This window comes from Ovis aries, chromosome 15, assembly GCF_016772045.2.
Source record: "Ovis aries strain OAR_USU_Benz2616 breed Rambouillet chromosome 15, ARS-UI_Ramb_v3.0, whole genome shotgun sequence".
In the NCBI taxonomy this organism is placed as follows: Eukaryota; Metazoa; Chordata; class Mammalia; order Artiodactyla; family Bovidae; genus Ovis; species Ovis aries.
Window position 1 is genome coordinate 1,513,586 of NC_056068.1, and position 27,302 is coordinate 1,540,887.

General features: G+C 34.3%; 1 protein-coding gene across 9 annotated transcripts in view; it reads right to left on the reverse strand.

The window, feature by feature from the left end:
- The window catches only part of GRIA4 (glutamate ionotropic receptor AMPA type subunit 4), a 668,265-nt gene that overhangs the window by 15,390 nt on the left and 625,573 nt on the right, over positions 1–27,302 (reverse strand). For 2 of the 9 annotated variants that reach the window (XM_060399632.1, XM_060399630.1), the window contains one exon: positions 181–25,477. The exons of 6 other annotated variants lie outside the window; for them this stretch is intronic. In XM_060399632.1, coding sequence (XP_060255615.1) covers positions 25,456–25,477 — 22 coding nt within the window. In that variant the 3' untranslated portion in view covers positions 181–25,455. Of the gene's footprint in view, positions 1–180; positions 25,478–27,302 lie in introns of those variants that run through there. One more of the 9 variants, XM_060399631.1, reaches the window with a different exon arrangement.

Genomic DNA, 27,302 nt, shown 5'->3' on the forward strand with positions numbered 1-27,302 from the left:
AATGAGGGTTTAAGCTCTTTTATAAGCTTCTCCCAGATGCTAAATAAACCTCTCATTTTGTCATCCTGCAGCCCCTTCTACCAGGCAATTGTAATTTCCTTCAAAGTATATTAAACCTATGGTATTTGGTGCTATTCACTTTCACAGTTCATTTATTATCAAGTAACTGACATCAACATCAACCAATTACATGATTTTTTTATTTTTGCAAAACAGTAATAAACTTAAATTTACTAGTAATTGAGAACGATTGTGTCTTGAATTCCCTTGCTTCTAGAATGTCAATGACAAACAGGAAAAAAAATGAAAATACATTCCAAGAAGGAAAAACATAATTGCACAAACAAATCAACAATTCTGCAACTAATTTTTGTGTACTGACTTCCTAACAAAGAGTATGGCTTAATTATTATTCCTTTTATTATTTGTATTGGTTCAGTTTTCTGATCTGGAAGTCATAGGATGATGGTCAAAAGAACGGTAGTAGCAGCTCTCAGGGAAATTATATTTGAATTCTGTGTTGATTTTTAAAGTCACTAGATGCTATTTAGAAAATAGGATCATACATCCAACTTGATTGTTTAAATTATATAATTAAACCCCAGGAAAATATGCTGCATGTGATATGGGCAAACAAACACTAGATTAGAGTTCCCTCGTGTGTATCTCTACAGGGGATAAGGGTGGCATATTCTAATTATTCTCTAAGAGGATTAAAAAAATGTGTCATGGGTTTTGCTTCCCCTGTACTTGGTTTCTTTCTTGCTTTCAAGGTACAGGTTTTAATAGAACCATTAACTTTTTAAAAAAGTTTTCCCAGCATTTAATGAAATGTCTGTTAAATCTAGTGAGTGGCTTATATACCGAGAGATTTTGGGTTCAGTTTGTGCCATTCTGTTTGATAATTGCCCAGTTTGGTGATTGATTAATGACAAATGAATAATTATATTTAATACTTAATTTATTATTATACTTAATTAATAATAAAATAAAACAACCTCATGTTAATGGATAGCATTTGAACATTGATTTGCAAGTGAAATATCATTTAGTTGATTAATAAAATGCATTGTTTGTTTCACCACAAATCAGCCTATTAAAATATTTATTCTCTTAAAATGTGTTTGTAATATTTCAGGTAAATTATGTCCATTTTCTAGTGTTGTAATGGTCTGATCCACTTGGAGAGTAAATATTTCCCATGAGTAAACCACAAACTTTGAGAGGATGAACACTTTCTAAGAGTTAGATTGCCATTTACTAAATGCTAATTAAATAGTTAGCTGTTCCCACACTCTGAAGTAAGTCCAATGCTAGTGGTATAAAATAAGTAATACACTTCTTGAAGTGAAAAGTTATCAGTTTAATCAGCAAAAGGACCAGACTGAAATGTAGGAATAAATGAAAACTCAGTGCGGCTAGAGACATCTATTTTTTTTAAAAATGCTGTTAGGAGAAAAGAATTGTTTAATTTATTTTCCACAGAAACTAAATTTGTCTTTCAATGAATTGAAACTAACAAAAGTTTTCTATTTTGGATAAAATTGTTTTTATAATCCATTTTATTTTAGTCTTAAACATTTCTATCAGATTCTTTTTCAGTAAAGTGCTATACCAATTATTTTATATGTTGGTTTAGACCACTCCTTTGATAAAACTGTAATCATTTCATGAGAGGGTTATTTAACAGGGTTATTAGCCATATCCAAAAACAGTTTCACAGCACAATAGAAAACAAAAAAGCAAAATTAAAAAATGGATAAGGAAAAAAAGCTTTATGTTGAGAAAATTGTTTGGAATAAAGCTTCCTACAAAGTTATTCTAAGACATTGTCTTTCTAATAACATCTAATAGGCCATGTAAAAACAGCTCAGTTTCACACTGCTATCCATATATGTGCACGTATGTATATCTATATTAGTCAATATAACACTCTTGACCAGTAGGTTAAGTCACTGCCCAGTTCACAATTAATCCACATTTTCCTTTGGTTCCTCAATAGAATTCACTTAATACTATCACATGTAAAATGTACTTTCTGTAAATGAAGGCACTTTGTAATGAATATTTAGGGACAATCTTTAGGATTTTGAGGACTTCCTTGATGGCTCAGATGGTAAAGCATCTGCCTACAATGCAGGAGACCTGGATTTGACCCCTGGTTCAGGAAGATCCCCTGGAGAAGGAAATGGCAACCCACTCTAGTACTCTTGCCTGAAGAATCCCAGGGATGGAGGAGCCTGGTAAGCTACAGTCCATGGGGTTCCAGAGAGTTGGACACGACTTCATTTTCACTTTCACTTTCACTTTAGGATTTCAAGATTTCTTTGCCTTTTAAAAAGGCTTGCTATTTTCTGTAATTGTCTGTCTAAAGATGTAATTTCTTTGTGTAATCAGTTTAGGTCTAAAGGTTTCCTTAGACTGCTATTTATAATACAGCACAAAGCACACCTGTAAGGACCATTTGAACATCTGTTCTACTTTATGGAATGCATCACTTTTACATATTATTAATACGAATCATTAACTGACTTTTAAACTGACTTTAAAAATATACATAAAGTTACTTATGATGGTCTATAGTCCCTGGGGTCACAAAGAGTTGGACACAACTGAGCATGCACACACCTAAAGTTACTTTACTCAGTTTTCTAGATTAGATTAAAAACCATTTTCTATCCAGGTAAAAAGGGAAAGGAACACTAAAGACATAATTACAAGCAAGCCTAAGGAACTCAGAAGGAGTCAAGAAAATAAAGGAGAGAGAAAGCAGATCCTTGCTGCAGCACATTTTACTATTGCTTTGAAATTCCCTTCATACATTTCAGACATAGGTTTTGAAATCTATGTCAACAAACTAAAATTGATGATGAGAATATTCTTGTCTTGATTAAGCATTAGAGAAGTTGCAATAGTGATCTGCCAAGCAGATAAGAAAAAAGAAAAATATTGGGGGTTATTTTTTACATTAATTATTCCCTTCATTCTATTAAATGCAGCTTCTATAGAATAAACAAATGAAATAAATTGCTTTTTAAAAACGGAAAGAGAGGAAGAAACAACAACTGATCACATTTTTTTGCTAGAGATGTAAACCACATTTGAGAGCCCAGGTATGTTGACCATGACCGTTTATAGACTACAACAGGAGCTATGTAAGATACTTATTTGCCTTGTCCTTTTATGACTTAGCGGAATCCTAGGTAAGAAAATCCCTCTCCAAATAGGTTTTTCATTGTGGTGAGATGATGGGGAACACAATTCAGGGTTGAAACAAAAATGTTCACCCAGTCAAATTCCAGGAACTCTGGAAAAATTTCAAAGGTTTTTATTCCTGAATTGTTGCTCAATTGAGTTTGAGATTATGAAATCTATCTCTCATTGCCCAAGCCTCTGGGGCCCATTTTTGTTAACTAAACAAAAGCTATAGAATGGGAACTAATAGATTTAAACTTCTTCCATTTACTAATTTTGTATAAATTAATTTAATGCAAATTAAGATTTTCTTGTTGAAAGCAGGCTTAATTCAGGCTAAGATATTTATATTTTCCTCTCTATCCTCCCATAAGTAATTTATTATTAATCTATATAGATTTAGATATTCTTTTATGCTTACTTTATGCCTTACTCATTGTATTTACTTCTAGACCATAATTCTTATAGCTTTTTTTTCTGTTAGTGAGATATTAACATTCATATAGGGAAAACTTGAAAGATTTGTTTAATAAAGTACTCATGGTTTCCTGGATTTGAGAATATTATCATCAATGACCGATATACAAGCTTTAGATATAGTTATTGTTTGTACATAAGAAATTTAGGGTATATATAATTTCTAAAATAAATAGTGGGCAATATTATATTTAGTCTAGTTAAAGAAAAAGTAATTACATTTTACTTAGTAGGATGAATACTTCATTATTGTTTCTGATATCGAAAATATATGGGCTTAATGGATTTTTTTTGTCTAAACTACTGTGTAATTTTGCTAATGCTTTATTATCCTTATGAAGAAGGATTCATTGATTATATGCACATGAAAAAGTTTCCTTAGTCTTAGGCCTGTACTCTTTTAACTTGAGTCTTCTCTTCATACTTAATTCTCTATAAAATTTAAATATCAGGTGATACAATATCCAGAATATTTACCTGAATGATGCTACAAAGTGTTTTCATACTCCTAGTAAAATTTAATATTATGTGACTCAACAAGACATTGTGTAAAATACCTTAGAAAATCCTTTAAAATCTGCAAAAGACATTGGTAGATAGTTTATGCAGGAAGAAGTACAAATGATATAAAAATGACTTACTCTTACTTGGAATTAAACTAATGTGAGTCAAAGAAATGCAAATTTCTTGCTCTTAATATTAGAAAATATAAAAGTAAGGATAATATTTAATATAGCCAAGGATTTAATATTGTCCTGAAATTAGAATACACTGAAATAGAATAGAAAGAAAATAATATGGTTTTATAAAACAAAAAAATCCAGTTATTACCCTTGCAAATTATTAATAACAATTCCCCTTTGAGGAATCAACCCTAAGAAATAAATTAATGATGTTGACAAAGTAATATGATAAATGTTATAGCATGTTTATATAACAAAACATTGAAAGCAACTTACTTGCCCAACCAAAAGGGAGAATTAAGTAGATTTAGTGTACAACAATGGTTTTCAATCTTGATTTAAATGTTAGAACCATTTATTACAAATACAGATGCTAGGACTAACTTGCTGTATCAGAATCTTCTGACGTAGGGGCAGCGTGTATACATTTTTAGAAAGCTCCCTAGAGGATAGCAATGATAAGCACCAATAATCCATATGACTGAATGTTTAACAATCATTATAGGATTTTAATGACAAAGGAAATGCTTAATGTTGAGTGAATAAAAGAAACAAATTGTATATTCATTGTGATCTTAGTTTTAGAAAAGATATATAATGCTTGTATGTATGTATATATATATATTAAATATTTATTTAAATTCTGTTTATTTGTATATATAGATGTTAATGAAAGTCACTATCTGTAGGTGGTAGGATTATGATTGATTTGGCTTGCATATTGTTCTTTGTGCTTTCCCACTCATTCAAAATTTTCTTCAATGAAAAGTGACATTTTAGTAAAGAACAAACAAAACTATTCTCTTAATTATTTTATAATATGCATATTAGAATTGTTTCATGCAAATTAAAATATATATTCTATTTTGGATCAAGAAAGATTAAGGAAGTTAGAACTTAGAAATTTTTCTTAAGGATCTCAGGAAAGCATTCATTGTTTTGATAGTATGGTTTGCTTTGGCTCACTTGGTTTTGTGTCTCTAGTCAAGGCTGGATGGAGAACATGTGACACATTTGGCTTCTACAAAGGTTCTACCTTATTTGAGGGGAGCAGGTCTGTCAGAGAGGTGTGAGTCTACCCAACAGACAGTATCCTCCGGAGGTTAATGGAACTCTCAGTGGCCTAGAGAGAAGCCTTGCTGTTTCGCAAAAATTACATAGACAAGGTGAATTTTTTCCCTTACGACAGATTAAATGAAGGTGATTGTGAGTAAACTTGAGTCCTGCTAAATTGGCCATATATATATATATATATTATAAATTATATTTATATATTATAAAGCTATACACACATATATAGCTTTGTTTTTAGAAAAAGGTTATATGGTTGGAAGCTATGTTCTTTTTCAAATGAGTATTAAATGCTAAGAAAAAAGTTTTTTCAGAGATTTTAAAAAAGGGAATTAAAAAAAAAAACTTCCATTATACAACATACTTTTTCTATCCTTCTTTTTGAAATCATGCTATAATTGCAGATTGGAAAACTCATCTGATTTAAATTTTGTTGTGTAGCAGGTAAATATATGCAGAAGTTTTTCCAGGGCCACTCTAATAGGAAAATAGTAATTTCATAAATTATAAATAATGACCAACTCTGTATAGACTAGTCATTCTGATATTTAAATGGCTGCATTCTCAGTATTTTAACAAGTGTTATGTACATGAAAGTTCATCCCATATGGAAGATGAAATAGGTAGACAGGAGCAAATGTCACAGAGGATTTTACTTTTGTGGTTTAATCATGTCCTCCCGTTCACTCCCCACCCTTACATAAAGGTAGCTAGAGGAAATTAGCAGGAAAACTGAGAATTTACAACAAATTCCAGAACTTTGTATATAGTCAGTTAATAACTAACTGATAAAAATAACTATTTTATTACTTAAAGAAATATAGAAAGTGAATAAAAATCAATAGGCTATCAAATAACTAAATAAATCTGATACATGGAAAGATATTTGTTTCACAGTTCTACCCTTTATCTGCTATGTAGGCCTGGAAGACTAGCTAATTCTTAGCATTTATCAATGTTCCACTGTTTTCAGTTTAACTTGTAGCTATGCTCTTACTATTTTTCCCCTCAAATTTTTCCTTCCAGTAAATAAGCACAAGCCTTTTTTTGCTTTATTGGGTTTGTGTGCTCATTTCCAAAGGAAGGATTTGGGCCAAGTTGTTCTATATGTATATACAGACATTTTTAGAAAAAATATTAAGGTTTCACTCCAGTTTGCTTATGTGATGAAAGTTAAGGTTTGCTTAAAGTGGCACTATTGGAAGTCCAATGTGCTATCCATTGTGTAGATGTCCATCAGCAGATGAATGGATAAGAAAGCTGTGGTACATATGCACAATGGAGTATTACTCAGCCATTGAAAAGAATACATTTGAATCAGTTCTAATGAGGTGCAAGAAACTGGAGCTGATTATAAAGAGTGAAGTAAGCCAGAAAGAAAAACACCAATACAGTATACTAACACATATATATGGAATTTAGAAAGATGGTAACGATAGCCCTGTATGTGAGACAGCAAAAGAGACACAGATGTATAGCACAGACTTTTGGACTCTGTGGGAGAAGGAGAGTGTGGGATGATTTGGGAGAATGGCATTGAAACATGTATAATATCATGTAAGAAACAAATCACCAGTCTAGGTTTGATGCAGGATGCTTGGGGCTGGTGCACTGGGATGACCCAGAGAATTGGTATGGGGAGGGAGGTGGGAGGGGTGTTCAGGATTGGGAACTCATGTACACCCGTGGCAGATTCATGTTGATGTATGGCAAACCAATACAGTATTGCAAAGGAAAATAATGTAAAATTAAAAAAAAAAGAAAGGAAAAGAAAAAGAGAAAAAAAAGTGGCACTATTGATCAATAATTTAATATCAAAATTCAGAGGGAAAATTATTTAATGTGAAAAGACAATTCAGACCCAGCAAGATTTATAGTGAGCATTTGAAAACCACTTTCATAATGAGGGATTTCTTGTCTTTATTTTGGAGTTTGGATGACATATATGTAATTAAGTTATATATATAGAAATGTACATCATGAGAAACGCGGGGCTGGAAGAAGCACAAGCTGGAATCAAGATTGCCAGGAGAAATATCAATAACCTCAGATATGCAGATGACCCCACCCTTATGGCAGAAAGTGAAGAGGAACTAAAAAGGCTCTTGAAAGTGAAAGAGGAGAGAGAAAAAGTTGGCTTAAAACTCAGCATTCAGAAAACTAAGATCATGGCATCTAGTCCCATCACTTCATGGGAAATAGATGGGGAAACAGTGTCAGACTTTATTTTTCTGGGCTCCAAAATCACTGCAGATGGTGACTGCAGCCATGAAATTAAAAGACACTTACTCCTTGGAAGGAAAGTTATGACCAACCTAGATAGCATATTAAAAAGCAGAGACATTACTTTGCCAACAAAGGTCAGTCTACTCAAGGCTACGGTTTTCCCTGTGGTCATGTATGGATGTGAGAGTTGGACTGTGAAGTAAGCTGAGTGCTGAAGAATTGATGCTTTTGAACTGTGGTGTTGGAGAAGACTCTTGAGAATCCCTTGGACTGCAAGGAGATCCAACCAGTCCATCCTAAAAGAGATCAGTCCTGGGTGTTCACTGGAAAGACTAATGTTGAAGCTGAAACTTTGGCCACCTCATGCGAAGAGTTGACTCATTGGAAAATACCCTGATGCTGGGAGGGATTGGGGGGCAGGAGGAGAAGCGGACGACAGAGGATAAGATGGCTGGATAGCATCATCGACTTGATGGACATGGGTTTGTGTAAACTCCCGGAGTTGAGGATGGACATGGAGGCCTGGAGTGCTGTGATTCATGGGATCGCAAAGAGTCGGACATGACTGAGTGATTAAACTGAGCTGATAGAAATGTTTGTATTTCATATTTCAATTGAATGAAAAAGAATGAACAAATAGAGTTAACACTTGGCTAGATTCCAAGAATTGTCTCTAAATTGTGTTCTTTGGGATTTGAGTGATTAATCCCTATTTGAGAACTAGGCCCCAAGAATGTGATTCTTAGAAAGAACACTATTATTTTTTGTGAGGATATCTGCCACTAGTTTAGGTAGCACACTAGCTAGAGATTGTGATAAACAACAAAAACATTGTATTTTAATATTGAGGTTTTAAAATGTAATCTTTACAAATATTTTATTCAGCTTGATTTCTTGATTTTTGTCAGGTTTAGGTTGCAGACTAGAATTTTTTTCCCTCTTTTGGTCATAGACTTGTTTTAGAAGTCAATGAAAGCATGTATACTTCCTCAGGAAAAATGCACAAACGTGCAAAACTCAGACAGTTTTAGGGAACTGCATGGAAACAAGATCTGCCACACCAAAATATATCTGGCATGTGGATTATTTCAAGATGAAAATAATCATGGCCCAAAAGACTCAAGAAGAAACTTTGATCTTCTTGCTAACTCCCTTAAGAATTGAGATAGTATTCCTCTGTTACAGGAATAGAGTTACCACCAGGGATATCTGCAAAGAATATTGGCTAGGTAGGTATCATGGGAGAAACTCTTAGAGATCAGGGTCTATTTTGTATCCCATTGTCTCTGCCTGGCCCTGCAAACATTTGGTTCCCAAACATTTGCTTTTTTATCTCTATGTGAATTGCCTTCCTCCCCTTTGAAGTTCCAAACCTTTACCCACAACATCACTTTCTCGTCTTTTGCTGAAGATGGTATTTAATGTGAGGATTTGGGCCACTTTAGCTAGTTACTAAATTTCCTTGAGTCTCTGCCATGTATACATGTTATTAAACTTTTGTTTGATTTTCTCCTGTTAATCTGTCTCATGTCAATTTAATTTTTAGACTAGTCAGAAGAACCTATAAGGGTAAAGGAAAATTTATTCCTCCCCAACAGATAGGATTCAACTTTATTGGCTGAACACTACTCCCCATAAAACTGCTGCAGTTAAGAAACCCTGGGGCACCTGACAAAAGCCAGCACAAGGTATTATTTGTTACCATGTGGGCTAGTCTCATAAATCTCTGGCTGCAGGGTCTGTTGGAAAAGAGGTTGGTAAGAGTTTTTCTCTTTTCTAAAATTAGATTAACGGGAGAAAATACTTGTGAGGCTAGCTTCTTGGACTTTGTGACTCTTGGTTTAAAGATTCATAAAGTACTACCCTTGGTTTGTTGATCATTTTTCCCCAGAAATGGTCACTGATTTTCCTTGTCTTTGTCTTTTGTGTCATTTTTTTTTTTAAGGAGAAAGCCATTGGTGTGATTAAGTTTTCCTTTTGTCTTGTTCTATGTCTTGAGGGTTTGGTTTATATATTAATGAGAAAAATCTCTCTGGTTTTTGCCATCCAAAAGGTACTCATACCAGTGTTCACTTAGCAGCCACTTAAATAGGCTGAAATTCTGAGCAGTCTCTTTGCAAGCTCTCACAGGGAGCTTTGTCATAAGGGGTCCAGTCTATAAGTTTGAGTTTCTTCTCAAACTTTTTTGGCTATTTTGAGAGTCATGGAACATGGGAACTAAATCATCCATGGCTTTATTTCAGGACACTTGTGTCCATGATACCATGTCTAGAAAGTTAATTCAGGGTCTTTCTATAAATTGACTTATTGGTTTAAATCACTATTAAATTCCTACTCATCAGCAGTCCTCCTTCATGGATCACAGTCTTTTCATGGTGAAAGGGCTTGCATAACTCAATGTATCTGTGAGCCATATCATGCAGGGCTACCCTAGATGGTCATAGTGAAGAGTTCTGACAAAATGTGGTCCTCTAGAGAAGAGAATGACAAACTACTACAGAATTATTGCCATGCAAACCTTATGAACAGTATGAAAAGGCAAAAAGATATGACACCAAAGATGAGCCCCTCGAGTTGGAAAGTGTCCGATAGGCTACTAGGGAAGAGAAGAGAGCATTATTAATAGCTCCAGAAAGAATGAAGTGGTTGGGCCAAAGTGGAAATGACACTCTGTTGTGGATTTGTCTGGTGGTAAAAGTGAAGTCCGATGCTGTAAAGAACAATATTGCATAGGAACCTGGAATGTTATGTCCATGAATCAAGGTAAATTGGACACGGTCAAGTAAGAGATGGCAAGAGTGAACATTGACACCTTACAAATTAGCGAACTAAAATAGATGGGGATGGGTGAATTTAACTAAGATGACCATTATATCTACTACTGTGGTCAAGAATTCCTTAGAAGAAATGGAGTACCCTCATAGTCAATGAAAGAGTTAGAAATGCAGTACTTGGGCACAGTCTTAAAAAGGACAGAATGATCTCTGTTTGTTTCCAAGGCAAACGATTCAACATCACAGTAATCCAAGTTTAAGTGCCAACCAGTGATGCTGAAGAAGCTGAAGTTGACCAGTTTTTGTAGTGATCTACAACACTCTCTAGAAATAACGCAAAAAAAAAAAAAAAAAAGATGTCCTTTTCAACATATGGGATTGGAATGCAAAAGTAGGAAGTCAAGAGATATACCCAGAATAACAGGCAAATTTAGCCTTGGATTACATAATGAAGCAGGACAAAGGCTAACAGAATTCTGTCAAGAGAACATGCTGGTCATAGCAAACACCCTTTTCCAACAATCCAGGAGATGACTCCACACATGAACATCACCAGATTGTCAATACAGAAATCAGATTGATTATGTTCAAGATGGAGAAGCTCTATACAGTCAGCAAAAACAAGACCTGGAGTTGACCTTGTGTCAGATTATGAGCTCCTTATTGCAAAATTAGGCTTAAATTGAAGAAAGTAGGGAAAGCCACTAGGTCATTCAGGCATGAATTAAATAAAATCCCTTATGATTATACAGTGGAGATGACAAATAGATTCAAGAGATTGGATCTGGTAGACACAGTGCTTGAAGAATGATGGATGGAGTTTCATAACACTGTATAGGAGGAAATGACCAAAACCATCCCTAGGAAAAAGAAATGCAAGAAGAAAAAGTGGTTGTTTAGAAGGCTAAGCAAATAGCTGAGAAAAGAATAGAAACAAAAGGCAAGGGAAAAAGGGAACGATATACCCAACTAAATGCAGAGTTCCAGAGAATAGCAAGGAGAGACAAGAAGGCCTTTTTAAAAATGCAAAGAAACAGAGTTAAACAATAGAATGAGAAAGACTAGAGATCTCCTCAAGAAAATCAGAGATATCAGGGGAACACTTCATGTAAGGATGGGCACAATAAAGGACAGAAATAGTAAGGAGCTAGCAGAAGCAAAAGAGATTAAGAAGATGTGGCAAGAATACACAGAAGAACTATACAAAAAAGGTCTAAATGACCCGGATAACCACAATGGTGTAGTCTCACCTAGAATTGGGCATCCTGGAGTGTGAAGTCAAGTGGGCCTCAGGGAGCAATGCTATGAACAAAGCTAGTAGAGGTGAAGGGCTTTCCAGGTGGTGCTAATGGTGAAGAAACCCCCTGTCATTGCAGGAGACATAAGAGATGCAAATTTGATCCCTGGGTCAGGAAGATCCCCTGGAGAAGGGCATGGCAACTTATTCCAATATTCTTGCCTGGAGAATCCCATGGACAGAGGACCCTGGCGGGTTATAGTATATGAGGTTGGAAAGAGTCGGACATGACTGAATTGACTTACAAGGTATGAAGAGTAGAGATGAAGGAATTCCAGCTGAGCTATTTAAAATCCTAAAACCTGGTGACTTAAAGTGCTACACTCAATATGTCAATAATTTGGAAAACTCAGCAGTGGTCCCAGAACTGGAAGAGGTCAGTTTTCATTCCACCCCTCAATATAGCAATGCAAAAGAATGTTCAAACTACCATAGAGTTGTTCTCATTTCACATGCTAGCAAGGTTATGTTCAAAATTCTTCAAACTAGGCTTCAACAGCATGTGAACTAAGAAATTCCAGGTGTTCAAGCTGGATTTAGAAAATGCAAAGGGACCAGAGATCAAATTACCAACATTTATTGGATCATGAAGAAAGCAAGGGAGTTCCAGAAAAACATCTACTTCTGCTACATTGACTGTGCTAAAGCCTTTGTGTGGATCACAGTAAACTGTGGAAAACTCTTAAACAGATGGGAGTACCAGACCACCTTACCTGTCTCCTGAAAAATCTGAATGCAGTTCAGAAGCAACAGTTAGAGCCTCATATGGAACAACCGACTGATTCAAAATTGGGAAAGATGCATGACAAGGTTGTATATTGTCACCCTGCATATTTAACTTATATGTGGAGTACATCATGTGAAATTCTGGGCTGGATGAATCACAAGCTGGAATCATGATTGTGAGAAGAATAACAACATTCTCAGATATGCAGATAGTATCATTCTAATGGCAGAAAATTAAGAGGCACTAAAGAGCTCTTGATGAGGGTGAAAGAGGAAAGTGAAAATGCTGGCTTGAGACTCAACATTCAAAAAACTAAGATCATGGCATTCAGTCCCATCACTTCATGGGAAATAGAAGGGGAAAAAGTAGATGCAGTGGCAGATATTATTTTCTTGGGCTCAAAGATCACTGAGGAAAGTTACTGCAGCCATGAAATTAAAAGATGCTTGCTCCTTGGAAGGAAAGATATGATAAACAGAGACAGCATATTAAAAAGTAGAGACATCACTTTGCTGACAAAGGTCCGTATACTCAAAACTATGGTTTTTCCAGTAGTCATGTACAAATGTGAGAGTTGGACCATAAAGAAGGTTGAGCACCAAGAATTGATGTTTTCAAGTTGTGGTGCTTGGAGAAGACTCTTGAAATCCCCTTGGATTGCAAAGATATCAAATTAGATAATCATAAAGGTAATCTATCCTGAATATTCATTGGAAGGACTGTTGCTGAAGCTAAAGCTCCAATACTTTGGCCACTTCATGAGAAGAGCTGACTCATTGGGAAAGATTGAAGCAAAAGGAGAAGGTAGCAGCAGAGGATGAGGTGGTTAGATAGAAGCATCAACTCAATGCACATGAATTTGAGCAAACTCTGGGAGACAGTGGAGATAAAAGAGCCTGGCATGCTATAGTCCATCGGATTGCAAAGAGGTGGACACGACTTAGCAACTGAACAACAAATGACAATAACATCAATGGCCAGATGATGGATCTTTCGAATTGGAAAAGCTTCTAAATTGGTCAATATTTGCAAAGCTCTCATCATAGATAGTTGTATTACTAGTATCTATGGAAAGACCAAATTAAAAGCTGGATGCAAAGAAATATAACAGCTAACCTTAAAAAGTCTTTTAGTTTTAAAAATAAAAGAAAATCTTTTCAGGAAGCCTTATTAAATTCATATTCTAAATGGGTCTTACAGGTGCTAATAAAAACATTGTTTATTAATAAGCAAATGGAAGGAAAAGAGACTCTTCCCCCCCCAAAAAAATTCTAAACAGTTGTTCAATAATAACTTAAATAAAACAAATAATGAAAGTGGGAATAAAGAGGAATCAGAAAGGGAAGAGTCATGGGATTAATCAAAGCTGGATGAAAATCTTTAGATGGTTATTAAGAATTGGGATAAATAAAATGAGCATTTGTAGGATCAAAACAAAGGTTTTATAATACAGCACTACCTAAGATTGTGTGAGCCCAAAGGACCCTATATTGGTTCTCTCCAACAGTAAAGATCCCAAACAAGTCTACTCTAATTACTTCAGTTTATATACATTTTAAAAGCTGAAAGGAAAAGATTACACACTGAGAAACCTGCAGCTGTTTGGGGGCAACAGTTAGGCCAATTAATCAAGTTAAATATTGACGAAAGAGCCTTGGTCCATTGGGTCTACCCCTTACTGGGGTCATCAGAACCTTTGTATAGGAATGAACCAAATGGCTGGGGGATAAAAAGTTTCTGGGACTCCTTGTAAAACTGGGACTTGTTGATGGCATTTTAGTGGAAACTAAAGTTACAGAACTGATAGAACTGAGATGGAAGTTTATTAAAAAATTGTGTATTTGAGTGGACTTTATGTAAGATGATTGCATTTTTTTCCTTGATTATATTGTAGGGATGAGGATTTTGTCTTCCCTTGCCTGGTTTTGTAAGATGGGGCAGGTAAACCCATCGTTTAGGGAGTGTTAATTGAATAAAGGAAGCTGATAGTGCTGAGACCACATAGTATGAGATGGAAACCCAGAAACTGAGGGCTGATATTTAGGGGCTAAAAGAAGCAATAATGGAAGATTTTACCCCAAGAGTGAACTGGTATGTGGAAGTGCTCCCTCACAGGAAATCTAATTCACATCCTCCTTAAAGATTTATCAAGGACAAGTATATAAGTTTTTTCCACAAATAGTAAAAAGCCTTAAAAATCTGAGCATATACAATTTTTTTTCCAATTTTTATTTATAAACTAGTGAGTTTGTGATATACCTGATTCATGACAGGTTTTACAGTGAAAGCTATGAGAGTTCTGGTTGTGTTTATGTTTATATATGTGCATTATTGATATAGCATTTTCCTATCTCCAAATGATATTATCAAAATTAATTTGCAGAAGAGCTCTCTTTAATTGCCTTAAGAATAAGTGCTTATGAATTAAATATTTCTAAATGTAGTAGAAACTAACCCAAATGTTTTCCAGTGTACCTGATATAGGATTAATCTTTAGTAAGTAAAAGCAAGTTTAAGCTTGTTGGTTTAATTAAATAGGCCTATCTCAAGAGATACCAGCTTTAATTGTAAAGCTTATATTCCACTAGGTTTCAGTTCAGTTCATTTACTCAGTGGTGTCCGACTCTTTGCAACCCCATGAATCACAGCATGCCAGGCCTCCCTGTCCATCACCATCTCCTGGAGTTCACTCAGACTCACGTCCATGCAGTCGGTGATGCCATCCAGCCATCTCATCCTCTGTCGTCCGCTTCTCCTCCTGCCCCCAATCCCTCCCAGCATCAGGGTCTTTCCCAATAAGTCAACTCTTTGCATGAGGTGGTCAAAGTATTGGAGTTTCAACTTTAGCATCAGTCCTTCCAATGAACACCCAGGACTGATCTCCTTTAGGATGGACTGGTTGGATCTCCTTGCAGTCCAAGGGACTCTCAAGAGTCTTCTCCAACATGACAGTTCAAAAGCATCAATTCTTTGGTGCTCGGCTTTCTTTATAGTCCAACTCTGACATCCATACATGACTACTGGAAAACCATAGCCTTGACTAGATGGACTTTTATTGGTAAAGTAATATCTCTGCTTTTCAACATACTATCTAGGTTGGTCATAACTTTTCTTCCAAGGAGTAAGCATCTTTTAATTTCATGGTTGCAGTCACCATCTGCAGTGATTTTGAAGCCCCCCAAAATAAAGTTTGGCTACTAGGTTTACCACAAGTTAAACACATTCAGCTATCTCTGTTACAAAATTTGTCAGCAAAAACTGATAAATTTGTATGATAAAATTTTCACAAGTAATTAAATAAGTTTAAATGAAACAAAAGTTTTTAGGTGAAATCTTTAATAATAATTATGTTTTATGGCATAGATACTTAAAAATAGTTTCCTCAAATTTGTTTTGGCAACTTGAAGCTTTAGAGTTTTGCTAAGTTAAATGATGGGAATTCCTGAATGTTTAGATCATTTCCAGAGAAGATAAAATACCAAAACATTAATTGTTAAATAAATCAAAGTCTATTTTTTGTTTTCTTATTACAGAGAACTAAAGATATTTGGGTTTATTAAAATGTGTCATGGATCACATTGAAAAAAATTATGCTGTAAGGGAGTCTTATTAAGAGTTAAAGTTTTCTTGGAATATTTGTATATTTATGTATTTGCCTTTGAAATCTTTTATTGTCACTTTGGTTAAGTGAATAAGTATTGCTTTACAGTGACCTGTAGTTGTATCTGACCAAGTGATTTAAAACATTTTGAAAACTTTGACCGTCTCCCAAATCAAAATTCTAAATAAAGTCCCTTTGAGCCTCTACTTAACTTTGAGATGTTTCATAAGGCCCCTGAAACAGCTCAAAGATATATTAAATTAAAAAACATGGTACATTAAATTATATGGAAATCATTGTTAAATGAGCAATGATAAATCTTCTTAGGTGTATTGTGTGGGTAAATGCTATTAATACAGGTGTTCTAGAGGTTATATGAAATTCCTAAAATTCAGATGTGTCCTGGTATGTTATCAGTCATATTTCTAGTTATTATCTTAAAATGTTGCATGTCACAGAAATAGACAAATTTCCATGTCAATTGCATTGCAATTAGATCTTTAACCATGTGATTTTAAGTTTTTGTCATTCATAGTTTTTGTTTTACTAAAATGCTCTTAGATACAGAGTGAAGTAAGCCAGAAAGAAAAACACCAATACAGTATACTAACACATATATATGGAATTTAGGAAGATGGCAATGACGACCCTGTATGCAAGACAGGGAAAGAGACACAGATGTGTATAACGGACTTTTGGACTCAGAGGGAGTGGGAGAATGACATTCTAACATGTATACTATCATGTGAATTGAATCGCCAGTCTATGTCTGACGTAGGATGCAGCATGCTTGGGGCTGGTGCATGGGGATGACCCAGAAAGTTGTTATGGGGAGGGAGGTGGGAGGGGGGTTCATGTTTGGGAATGCATGTAAGAATTAAAGATTTTAAAATTTAAAAAATAAAAAACTAAAATTTAAAAAAAAAAAAAAGAAAATGAAGATGCTAATAGAAATGATTTTTGGACAAATACAAGTTTGTGATAACTTTTAGATCATGACACTAAACTGGTAAGAAATTATAGAATTCTAATGAAAAACTTAATGGCTTCATAAAACTGTTAATAAAAGATCAAGATCAATAAGAATTAATTATATGGAACTGAATGAACTGATGAATATGATTTATAATTTTTATAACTTTTTATCTGAAATATTACTGGCCTTTTCATCATTGCTTTCCAGATACAAAGAAATATTTCCTCTTCTATTAACTATGACTTATAGCAATTTGGCAAATTGTACCTATGTAAATAGAATTGAAACATCTTTTTCTTCCTACCTGATCCCCTCAGAATTTAGAAACTCTTATGAGTATTTTTATTTTCATGGCAATATATTTATTTACATACTTTCACTATGAATTTGTGCTTCTTGTATTAGAAGACAATTGGAAACAATTGGTTATATTATCAAGGCTTTGACTAGAATGCCATATTTAAAAATGTCCATAGAATCAGATACAACCAGACAGCTTGAAGGAATTAAGATCGACTGTATGGAGCCATAAAACCCTTTGGAAAAATACCCTGGTACTTTTCTTATATGGTTCCTAGAAGCCTTACCAGTTAAGTAAGGAAGGTTATTTCCTGGAAGGCACAAGAAATTCAGGATATTTTGGAGACCTTGTGGCTTAACTGGTAAAGAATTTGCTTACAATGTGGGAGACCTGGGTTCGATCACTGGATTGGGAAGATCCCCTGGAGAAGGGAAAGGCTACCCACTCCAGCATTCTGGCCTGGAGAATTCCATGGACTGTAGTCCGTGGGGTCTCAAAGAGTCGGACACAACTGAGCGACTTTCACTTTCTCTTTCAAAATGAGAAGAATTCACCCAAATTTATATATATTACAGGTAAATCTGATAGCAAGTCATTGGCATGGTTTCATGGTATGAGAAGCATTTAAAAATTTAATCTGGAGATTCTTTTGAAAAATTCCAGCAAAGTAGATCAATTATCATTTTTGCTGGACTTAGGTAAATAACCAGGGCAAATTTAATGGCACTAAATTAATTTTGAAAACAAATTAGTCTTTTTTTTTTTTTTACTTTACAATATTGTATTGGTTTTGCCATACATCAACATGTATCCAGCACACGTATACACGTATTCCCCATCCTGAACCCCCTTCCCTCCTCCCTCCCCGTACAATCCCTCTGGGTCGTCGCAGTGCACCAGCCTTAAGCATCCAGTATCATGCATTGAACCTGGGCTGGTGACTTGTTTAATATATGATATTATACATGTTTCAATGCTAAATTGGTCTTAATTTTATTTTCTTTGATAGAAGTAAGGGTAATTTTTAGAGGAAAAAAAAGCTTAGTGTTTTCAGTTTTTCTTCTGCTTCTTCTTTTAACTTGGAATCATTGAGAATAAACGCTGCCCTTTTCCTGATGCCCTGCAAACTGAAGCTGAACAACTTGATATAAACTTGAGCAATCACAATAATTGCCTATATTTAGACAAACTTCTTGACTATTGCTGTGTAAGATTCTCAGAAAATTTACCTGAATACCTAATGACATCATTGAAAACATTTCATACTGCAAAACATGCTTTAGTCCTGATATCTAGAAATCTTGACTGGCAGCTCTCAGGACTCAGATACTGGGTTTATAATTTACTCCAATCATTAACCTTTTTTTTTTTTTTTTTTGCCTCCACACAAATAACTCCTACCTGATTGTTTGCACCATATAGCCTTAACTTTGAGAGCCCACCTGCATCATGGCCTCCTGAAATAAACTGATTTGTTGTCAGACTATGCGGCTGATTTGATGCACTATAAAGCAACGTATCAAGTCAAATTCCAGACTATGAAACCTCTAGAAGAAACTTCAAAGACAAGACTATAGGTGAACAAAATCTGTTGCTGCCAAATATTTCTGGCATGCAAATAATTTCAAATTGAAAACAATCAAGCCTTGAAAGGCTCAGGAAGAAATTTTGACCTTGCTAGCTGCCTTGATAATTTAGGTAGAAGGCCTTTTATAGGACTAGAACTAACACCAGAGAATATGGGCTAGGTGTGTTGGGAAAACTAGAGATCACAATATACTCAGCATCCCACTCTATCCCCATAGCTCAAGCATTTGTTTCCCAAATATTTGCTTTTCCATCTCGATGTGAATTGTGTTTCCCCCATTTGAGGTACCAAATCACTACCCTCAACAATCTCTTTTGTCATTAGCTGAAGATGGCATTTAAGGCGAGGGTTTGGGCCATTTGGTGAGTTACTCAGTTTTCTTGGGTCTCTCCCTGTATACATGTTATTAAACTTTTGTTTTATTTTCTCCTGTAATCTGTTTCATATCAATTTAATTCTTAGCCTGGCTAGGGTAGAGGAAGGGTGTCTAACTCTCTCTGACAATTCTAATAAACCTATTTTAAAATTAATTAATGACTTTTCAAGTATGCTTATTAAAGATAAGTAAAAAATTTCTGTGACCCATATTGGCTCCAGAATTTTAATAGAGAAGAGGTTTTCAGACTATGATTTGGCAGAAGTGAATTTCCAAGATATTAACTCCATTTGTAATCATTCTGAAAACATATCATATATGGTTTTTTTTTTAAAAGGAATACATGTTAAATCAATAAAAATTTAAAATAAATGTCATCAAAACATACTTTTATTTATCCTTACATAATATCTAGAAAATGTAATCATATTAAATAATGTAAATTTTATTTTATTTTTGGTGGCCTTTTGAGTGTGCAGTTTGAGATTATATGAGATAAAGTCCCCACCCTAGGCCACCCCATTGTTATCATTGAAGTGAAGTGAACTCGCTCAGTAGTGTCTGACTCTTTGCGACCCCATGGACTGTAGCCTACCAGGCTCCTCCCTCCAAGGGATTCTCCCTCCATGGGATTTTCCAGGCAAGAGTACTGGAGTGGGTTGCCATGTCCTTCTCCAGGGGATCTTTCTGACCCAGGGATTGAACCCAGATCTCCTGCATTCCAGGCAAATGCTTAACCTCTGAGCCACCAGGGAAGCCCATTGTTATCACTATCCATGATAAAATTGTACAAAAGAGGATTTCATTTCAAGATGAGATTATAACTATCTAGATTAAGTGCTTCAAGTTACCTCTGGTTATCATTCACTTTTTGAAGTTGTGATTATCATCATTCTAAAGTAAAACTTCAAAAATACTAGGTCTTTCACAAAGATGCTTTGTCTGGACTGTCATTTTCTATGTGGACCCTGTCCCATCCCCAACTTTAAATACTTTCATCTCCTAGACCATTCTCTTTACTCTCTTTACACACCTTCCAGAATTCTAAACTATTCCATTCCATGTACCCTGACCATGTTTCCTTCTTCCATCCTTTGCCAGTTCTGAAAAGCTTTTATTGATTGTTTAAAGAACTAGAATCCTATAATATTTGAGTCAAAATGTGATTTAGAGGTTGTCTCCAACTTTCTCATTTTATAGATGTGGTCACTGGGGTCTAATGAAAGTTAGGTGACTTGCTCAACAAAGCCCAGCTGGAACACAGGTCTTCTGCCTTCTAGTCCAGTGCTCTTTCCCACAGTACTGTGGTATCTTTGCTTCCTGTCATCCTGTGAAGTTAAACTATTTACTCATCCTTCCTATGGCTCTCTAAGGAAACTTTCCTTTTTCCTGAGAAGTTTTTCATGCTTGGTAGGGGTTACCTTTTGGTTAAGCTTTGACTCATATGCCTTGCCCTATTAAGCTGGCAACATCTGTTCTCTCTAAACACTCCTTGAGCTGAGATTAATCTTAAAAGGCAAATAATCTTGTCAACTGACCTGATCCTTCCTAGAAGAAAGTACAGTAGATGACTTTCTTTAAAAAACAATACTAACAACCTAAATAATGATTTGATTTCATTTGATGGTAACATTTACTTTCTCCTAAGGTTAAAATTGGATATGTTTATTTTGATACAATGTTCTTAATGATTTAAGTTGCTGATCTTTTATAATATGTAATCTTGAGTTTCATAATGAAACAGCATCATAATGAAGCATCAGTATAATGAATTAGATGGTCACAAAAACTCAGTCTCATCTTTGAATTCTGGTTTCCTCTCCTTTCCCATAGTCAATCATCCGTTAAGAACTGTTTTTTCTGAAAATATCTCCTATTTTCATTTCTATTACATTTATACCACCTTATCAAAACTGTTATCACCTGAGACAAGATCCACTGATTCAGTCCCTTCTCAGATGCTCACAGTCAAAATAACTTTGCTTTTCTGCTCATATGTAGCTCTTTGTCAAAAACCTTCAGTGATTCCTGATTGTCTCTAAAATACTATTCTAATTTTTCTGGTATTAATGGCTTTCTAACAATTCAATTTACATATACCTTTACAATATAATTTTATTAAGCCAGACTCTGTGTCAAGTTATGTGTATTTTAACTGAATCCTCATTGAATCCACATAGCTAGTAAATGGCAAATGAAAATGGGACCCTGGGTATCTCTAACACAGAAGCCCAGCCTCTTAAGCACTAGTTCACCAAACAGAACTTCTCTTCCTCTAGCCAGTCTTATTTTCTTATAGTCACAAATATATTTTATTCAGAATCAATTCCAGTCTCATGATAGAAAGTTCACCAGCAATTCCTTTTTTTCTCTCTTAGCTTTTCTAAATTTCTTATAATTTTCTAGTAATCACTCATTGACTTATTCATTCAACTGGTACATCTGAATGTATTTTATTAGGTCTTTCCCAGATATTCTAATTACCTTCTTCTTTAAATTATCTATATATTATGTAGAATCAAATTTGCTCTGAGTTTAACTTTTCATTACAATGTTAGCTGTATATATTTTTTCTCCTTGGAAAGCAGCAGCTGTGTCTTGTAATACTTTATAACATTTTCAGTCCCAGTGCAGGGCAAGAAATAGAATAGGCATGCAATAACTAAATGTGGGATGATATCTCAATGAATTGACTTAAGGTGCTAGTTTTCAAGCAACCACTCAAATGAAAGCATAGTGTGTTATACAATGAAAGAGAATCTTTCAACTATGGAACCTGATAAATTTTGAGAAGACTTGATATGAATGTTTTAAAACAAAATAAAATAAAGCAAAAGTCTTTAAAACTGTCTGTTAAGTATTGGCAAGAGGAACATATGAAATTACTGACTCTAGAACTTTTGTCCATTGTATAAACAAAATAATCTAAAAAGGTATTCCATATTATAGATACTTAAAATAAAGGGATCACCAGTTCAGTTTGTGTCGCCCAAAAAAAAAAAAATACTAAAAGATAAAATCAAAGTTTGTTTGTGAATATCAAGGGAAATCTGATACTTTCAATGCAACTCAAAGATAAAAATCACAAATACTAGTATTTCTATAGTTCGGTTCTAATCTATTTTAGTGTAGCAAATAAAACATACTACCTTTAAAATATTTTTTTCTACTTAGAGCAATATAATTCAGCATATTTCAGAAATTAAAAATTTCATTTATCATAAATAGATTTTAAATGTCAACTGTATTTGGTTTAGCTTGATTAAGATTTATTTTGTTGTACATATAAATATGTATTTAATTCACTAAATACATCTACTTAATCTTTATATACAAATGCTTTAAATTTCCTATCAAGTTCTTGAAAGAAAATATTAAAGTTTTAATTTTTCTCTTTCATTTAAGGTTTGTTTTTTAGTAATAGACTAGCTTCCTAGGTGATTCTAGTGGTAAAGAATGGCCAGCCAATACAGGAAATATGAATTGTTGGTTTGATTCCTGGGTCAGAAAGATCCCCTGGAGGAAGGCATGACAACCTGCTCCAGTATTCTTGCCTGGAGAATCCCATGTACAGAGGAGCCAGGCAACTGACAGTCCAGAGGGTCGCAGAGTTTGACATGACTGAAGTGACAGAGCATGCATGCACAGCCTTTAAATATAACTTAAAATATATAGCTTAAAGTGTCTTTTAAGTGATCTTGTTTCATCTATCTTTAAGTTTTGACTCAGATTTTGATTAGGTGGGAGAATAGCACAAACAGAAAAAGGAAATTGTTTGGTAAAAATAGGCTCTTGAAAAGAAGCTATCTGAACTTGCCATTCAAAGAGGGCTCATAACTAGGAGAGTGTGTGGCTTTTCCATTATTCTCTGAAAAGAACTGAAGACTTGGATTTCTAAATACATTTGCCTGTGAATATTATAAGCTTATGCCATCCTAAGTGAAATACAAAGCTCTTATTTTTGAGAGCGACAGGGCATACAATCATATTTCAAAACAGAAACATATACTTTTTTAAATATTTATTTTTATTAAAATTTAAATAGGAAGAAAGTTAAAATTATTAAAATAATCTTACCTACCATTGCTCCTATTAATGTTAATACTAGAACAATATCACACAGTCTTTTAGCTATTAGCTTCTCATCAGGGGTCAGATATTTTTTAAATTACCAGTTTGGGCACTTTCACCATCTAGTCTTAATATATTTAATAAATTGAATGCAGGTAACATGAGATTAGTACTTTCACTTTACTGAGAAACTAAAAAAAGAAAAAATGATGTTTTATCTCAATTTCAGGTTATCCAAAAGAACTAGAAATCACTGCAGAACCACCAATTCTTTCTTAGAATGAGATTATCATGATATATTTTATAAGAATTCAAAGTATATAACAGATCTGCCTGACATAACTAATGTCTGTGTGGTGTCAAATTCTAACACATCAATACTTCACTAAAAATATTGTGACTTTTTTTTTTTTTTTTGCTTAAGCAATCCATGTATCTGGCATGATAAAATTCAGGAATAAATACATTAGGAATAAATAATGTACCTTAAATATATCCTATACTTTTCACTAAGAGAGTCAGTGAGTGAGAAAGCCAAAGTTAAGTTCTATCTGACAAAATGCTTTATCTGCTAAAAGTTCAGTAATTAGGTTTCTGGATTTGGTGACCATTGCAATATCATTGGGCTTCCCCATTGGCTCAGTGGTAAAGGATCTGCCTATAATGTGTGTGCCACAGGAGACTTGGGTTCGATCACCTGGGTCAGGAAGGCTCTCTGGAGGAGGGCATCACAACCCACTCCACTACTCTTGCCTGGATTATTCCACGGACAGAGGAGGCTGGTGGGCTACAGTCCATAGTATTGAGAGAGTCATACGTGACTGAAGCGACTTAGCACGACAAGGCAATATCATTAATCTACATAAATGTTGGTACAAAATCAAATATTACATGACTAGTATGGTTCCTTTTCAGAAGGCAACAATCTCTAACAATAATATATCCTTCTGAAATGACTTTGTTTCACTAAAACCTCCAAAATCCAATTTTAAGCTGATGTCAAGATTCTAAATATATCTGTAACAAAGAAAAAACTGCTTCTGAAAGATGATTATTTACTAGCAACTCACTGCTTGAATTCTCATTCTTTCTGCACATTTCTTTTTTTTTTTTTCTAAAATGTCCTTCTTGATCCACAAGTGTCTTAGTTATATGATCCTAGAGCTTTCTTAAAATCTGTTTGAGTCACAAAAAATATTACTGGATGGAATCTGGGAGCTGATCCCTCCATAATCCATAAGACTTCTTCAAATATCTCAAATTCTGGATGTTTTATAAATTCTGACTTTGAATTTCACTTGTTTCTCACTTTGCACTTCTCCCCTATGGAGGGGCCAATTTGAAATACGGTATTAAATTCAGAAAATACTGATGTCATGTTTATGGATAATAACATAAAACATGAGAAGTAACACTGGAAATCATTAATAGTAATACAAGAGGCCTGGTAAGTGCTTCTATAAACATGGAGAAATACTGGTTGAAGCAATATTGCCTTCCTTTCCTCTTAGGTTTTTCTAACCACAGCTTTCAAAAGGTACCTTAAAATTTCACTAATATGTATTACTTCACACCAAGTCTAACCTGACCATACTTATAATTATATATCATTTAAATTACATCAGCTGCTTATTTAAAGTAAAAACTTTCTTAATAATATATTTTCTTTAGAAACACTTTGGATTTTACCAAAATTTTTGCAACCTTATTATCCATTTTGGTTTGATTGCCAGTTACCATTCATATTTTACATGTAATAAAATTCCAAGCTGATGACAATTTCCTAAGACCTATATAAGAATCTAATCCTTAATAGAAGACTGGCACTGATGTTTAATGATGATAAAAAACCTTAGCATGTAACTGATAAGATGTGTGAAGGTTTTTCTATTCTGCTATTACATTTGTATGTGGGTATTCAAATAACTATTATGCACAGGTGTCAAGCTGGTTTCTTAATCCTGTTAAGTTAAAAAATATAAATGTATAAAGAAAAGAGGATTAAAAATAGGTGGGGGAGGGGTTTCCTTCAAATAAATGGAACCCATTCTTTTGAAAGAAATCTCCCCTCTTACCTTGGTCCTGGAGCTGGTTAGTTCTCCTCTGTCCTCCTCCTAGGGGAGAAATACCCAAAGTTAAACAATAATAGAACATGGTCTTGTATTAAAGTCAAGTTCAGTTCTGGCTGATCCTTTTCTCATGTCTCACAAGACATTACCAACTGTCTGATATACTGGAGCATTCACTGAATTCAATTTAAGATCCATTTAAGGATTAAGCCAACATTAGCTGTGTAAGGGGGACAAAATTGTGTGCTCTTTAGTCAGCCTATTTTATTAGAGCTCCAATAAATTGAATACTGATTCAGAGCAAAGTAATTTATGGAAGAGCATTGACTTGTTAATTTTCATCAGCTGGAGTGAATTACGTAGGGTGTACCATGAGAGGCTTAGAGTTCCCCAGGAAGGGAGAGGCACGCTGTGATGTTTCAACCCATTTCCCTGATGTTCATGTCTTTTGAGAGCAAAATGATAGTGCTAGAGGCAACATCATATTTGGAGCAGTATTAAATCTGATATGAACTAGAACTATTGCAAAAGTGAAAAAAAAAAACCCTTAATAGGTCATTAGATTGGAAGACTAACAAAAAGTCTGAGAGATGAGTATGATTGCAAATTATGTGATTTAATTTTTCAAAACATGGAATCGTAGGTAAGATAAATATGGGATTTTTTTTTTTTTCTTAACGTGTCTATCTAACTAGGACTCTTGGCTTCTTTGGAGAGAAATAAGATAGCATAGTGAAATGAATATGGATTTGGTAATTATACAATAATAGGCTTCTATTCTAGTTCTGTCATTTCTCTGTTATTTGACTTGAATTTCAACAACATCGTCTGTCCAGATGAAGATAACCAACATCAAAGGGCTGTGGGGGAAAATATGTTCATATATGTATGCTTGATATGTAGTAGATATTAATTTTTTTCTTTTCATTTATATGGTCTCTGATATGGTCTTTTTTAAAATTGGAGTTTCTGCTGTACAAAAAAGTAAGTCAGTTATACATGATATATTTTTTTCTTACTTGAATGACTTCAAATCTTCAGAGACCTCTGTGTAATTAATTGACTTTCGAGCCAATTCCTGGATACCCCTTGACATAATTTCAGAGATAGTGACTGGCTCCCATAAAAAATCAAATACCAGACAGTTAATTAAATTCTGTGAGACATGGAGGAAAGTGGAGACCAAGAATGAGCCTGAACCCATACAAGATCATGTGCTATTGTTATTTAACTTTGGGTAACTTATTAAAATTCTTTATCAAGTAAAATGACATCAAGTGAGAAAATGGATGTACTTTTGGAAGCTCAGGTTGTCACAATATATTCCAGAAATATAAAAATGAAGGATGTTTTAGCTGTCACTCAAATGGCTATTATGAATATATGCAGGGAAAAAACACTGTATGGAAGATTCTGTATTATACATCTATTACTATTACCACTTATTTAGCATTAGATTCACCCTATGATCTTTAATCATTTTAAAGTTCCATAATATTTCTATGGCACCATAAAACTCCTCCAACTATAAATATGCACATTTTTCACATCCTTAGAAACTTTAACATCATCTCTTTAATGAATATTCTAAGAATGGCTCTTTTGACAAACCTGTCTTTATCCATTATATTCTATAAATTCTAAAGAAAATATACAGAAATACTTTTTTTTTTGAAAAAGATACATTCAGAAATCATAAATCTATGCTATAAATATAAAAAAGAGCATATTTTATGAAACACCTACTTCATCCATGGAGCCCACTTATATGACAGAGTTTTGACAGAAATACCTTTATATTCCAAATAATCTGAGAATCTATGAAAAAGAAAAACTGTAGGTACACTGCCAGGCTTGGTTACAATCACAA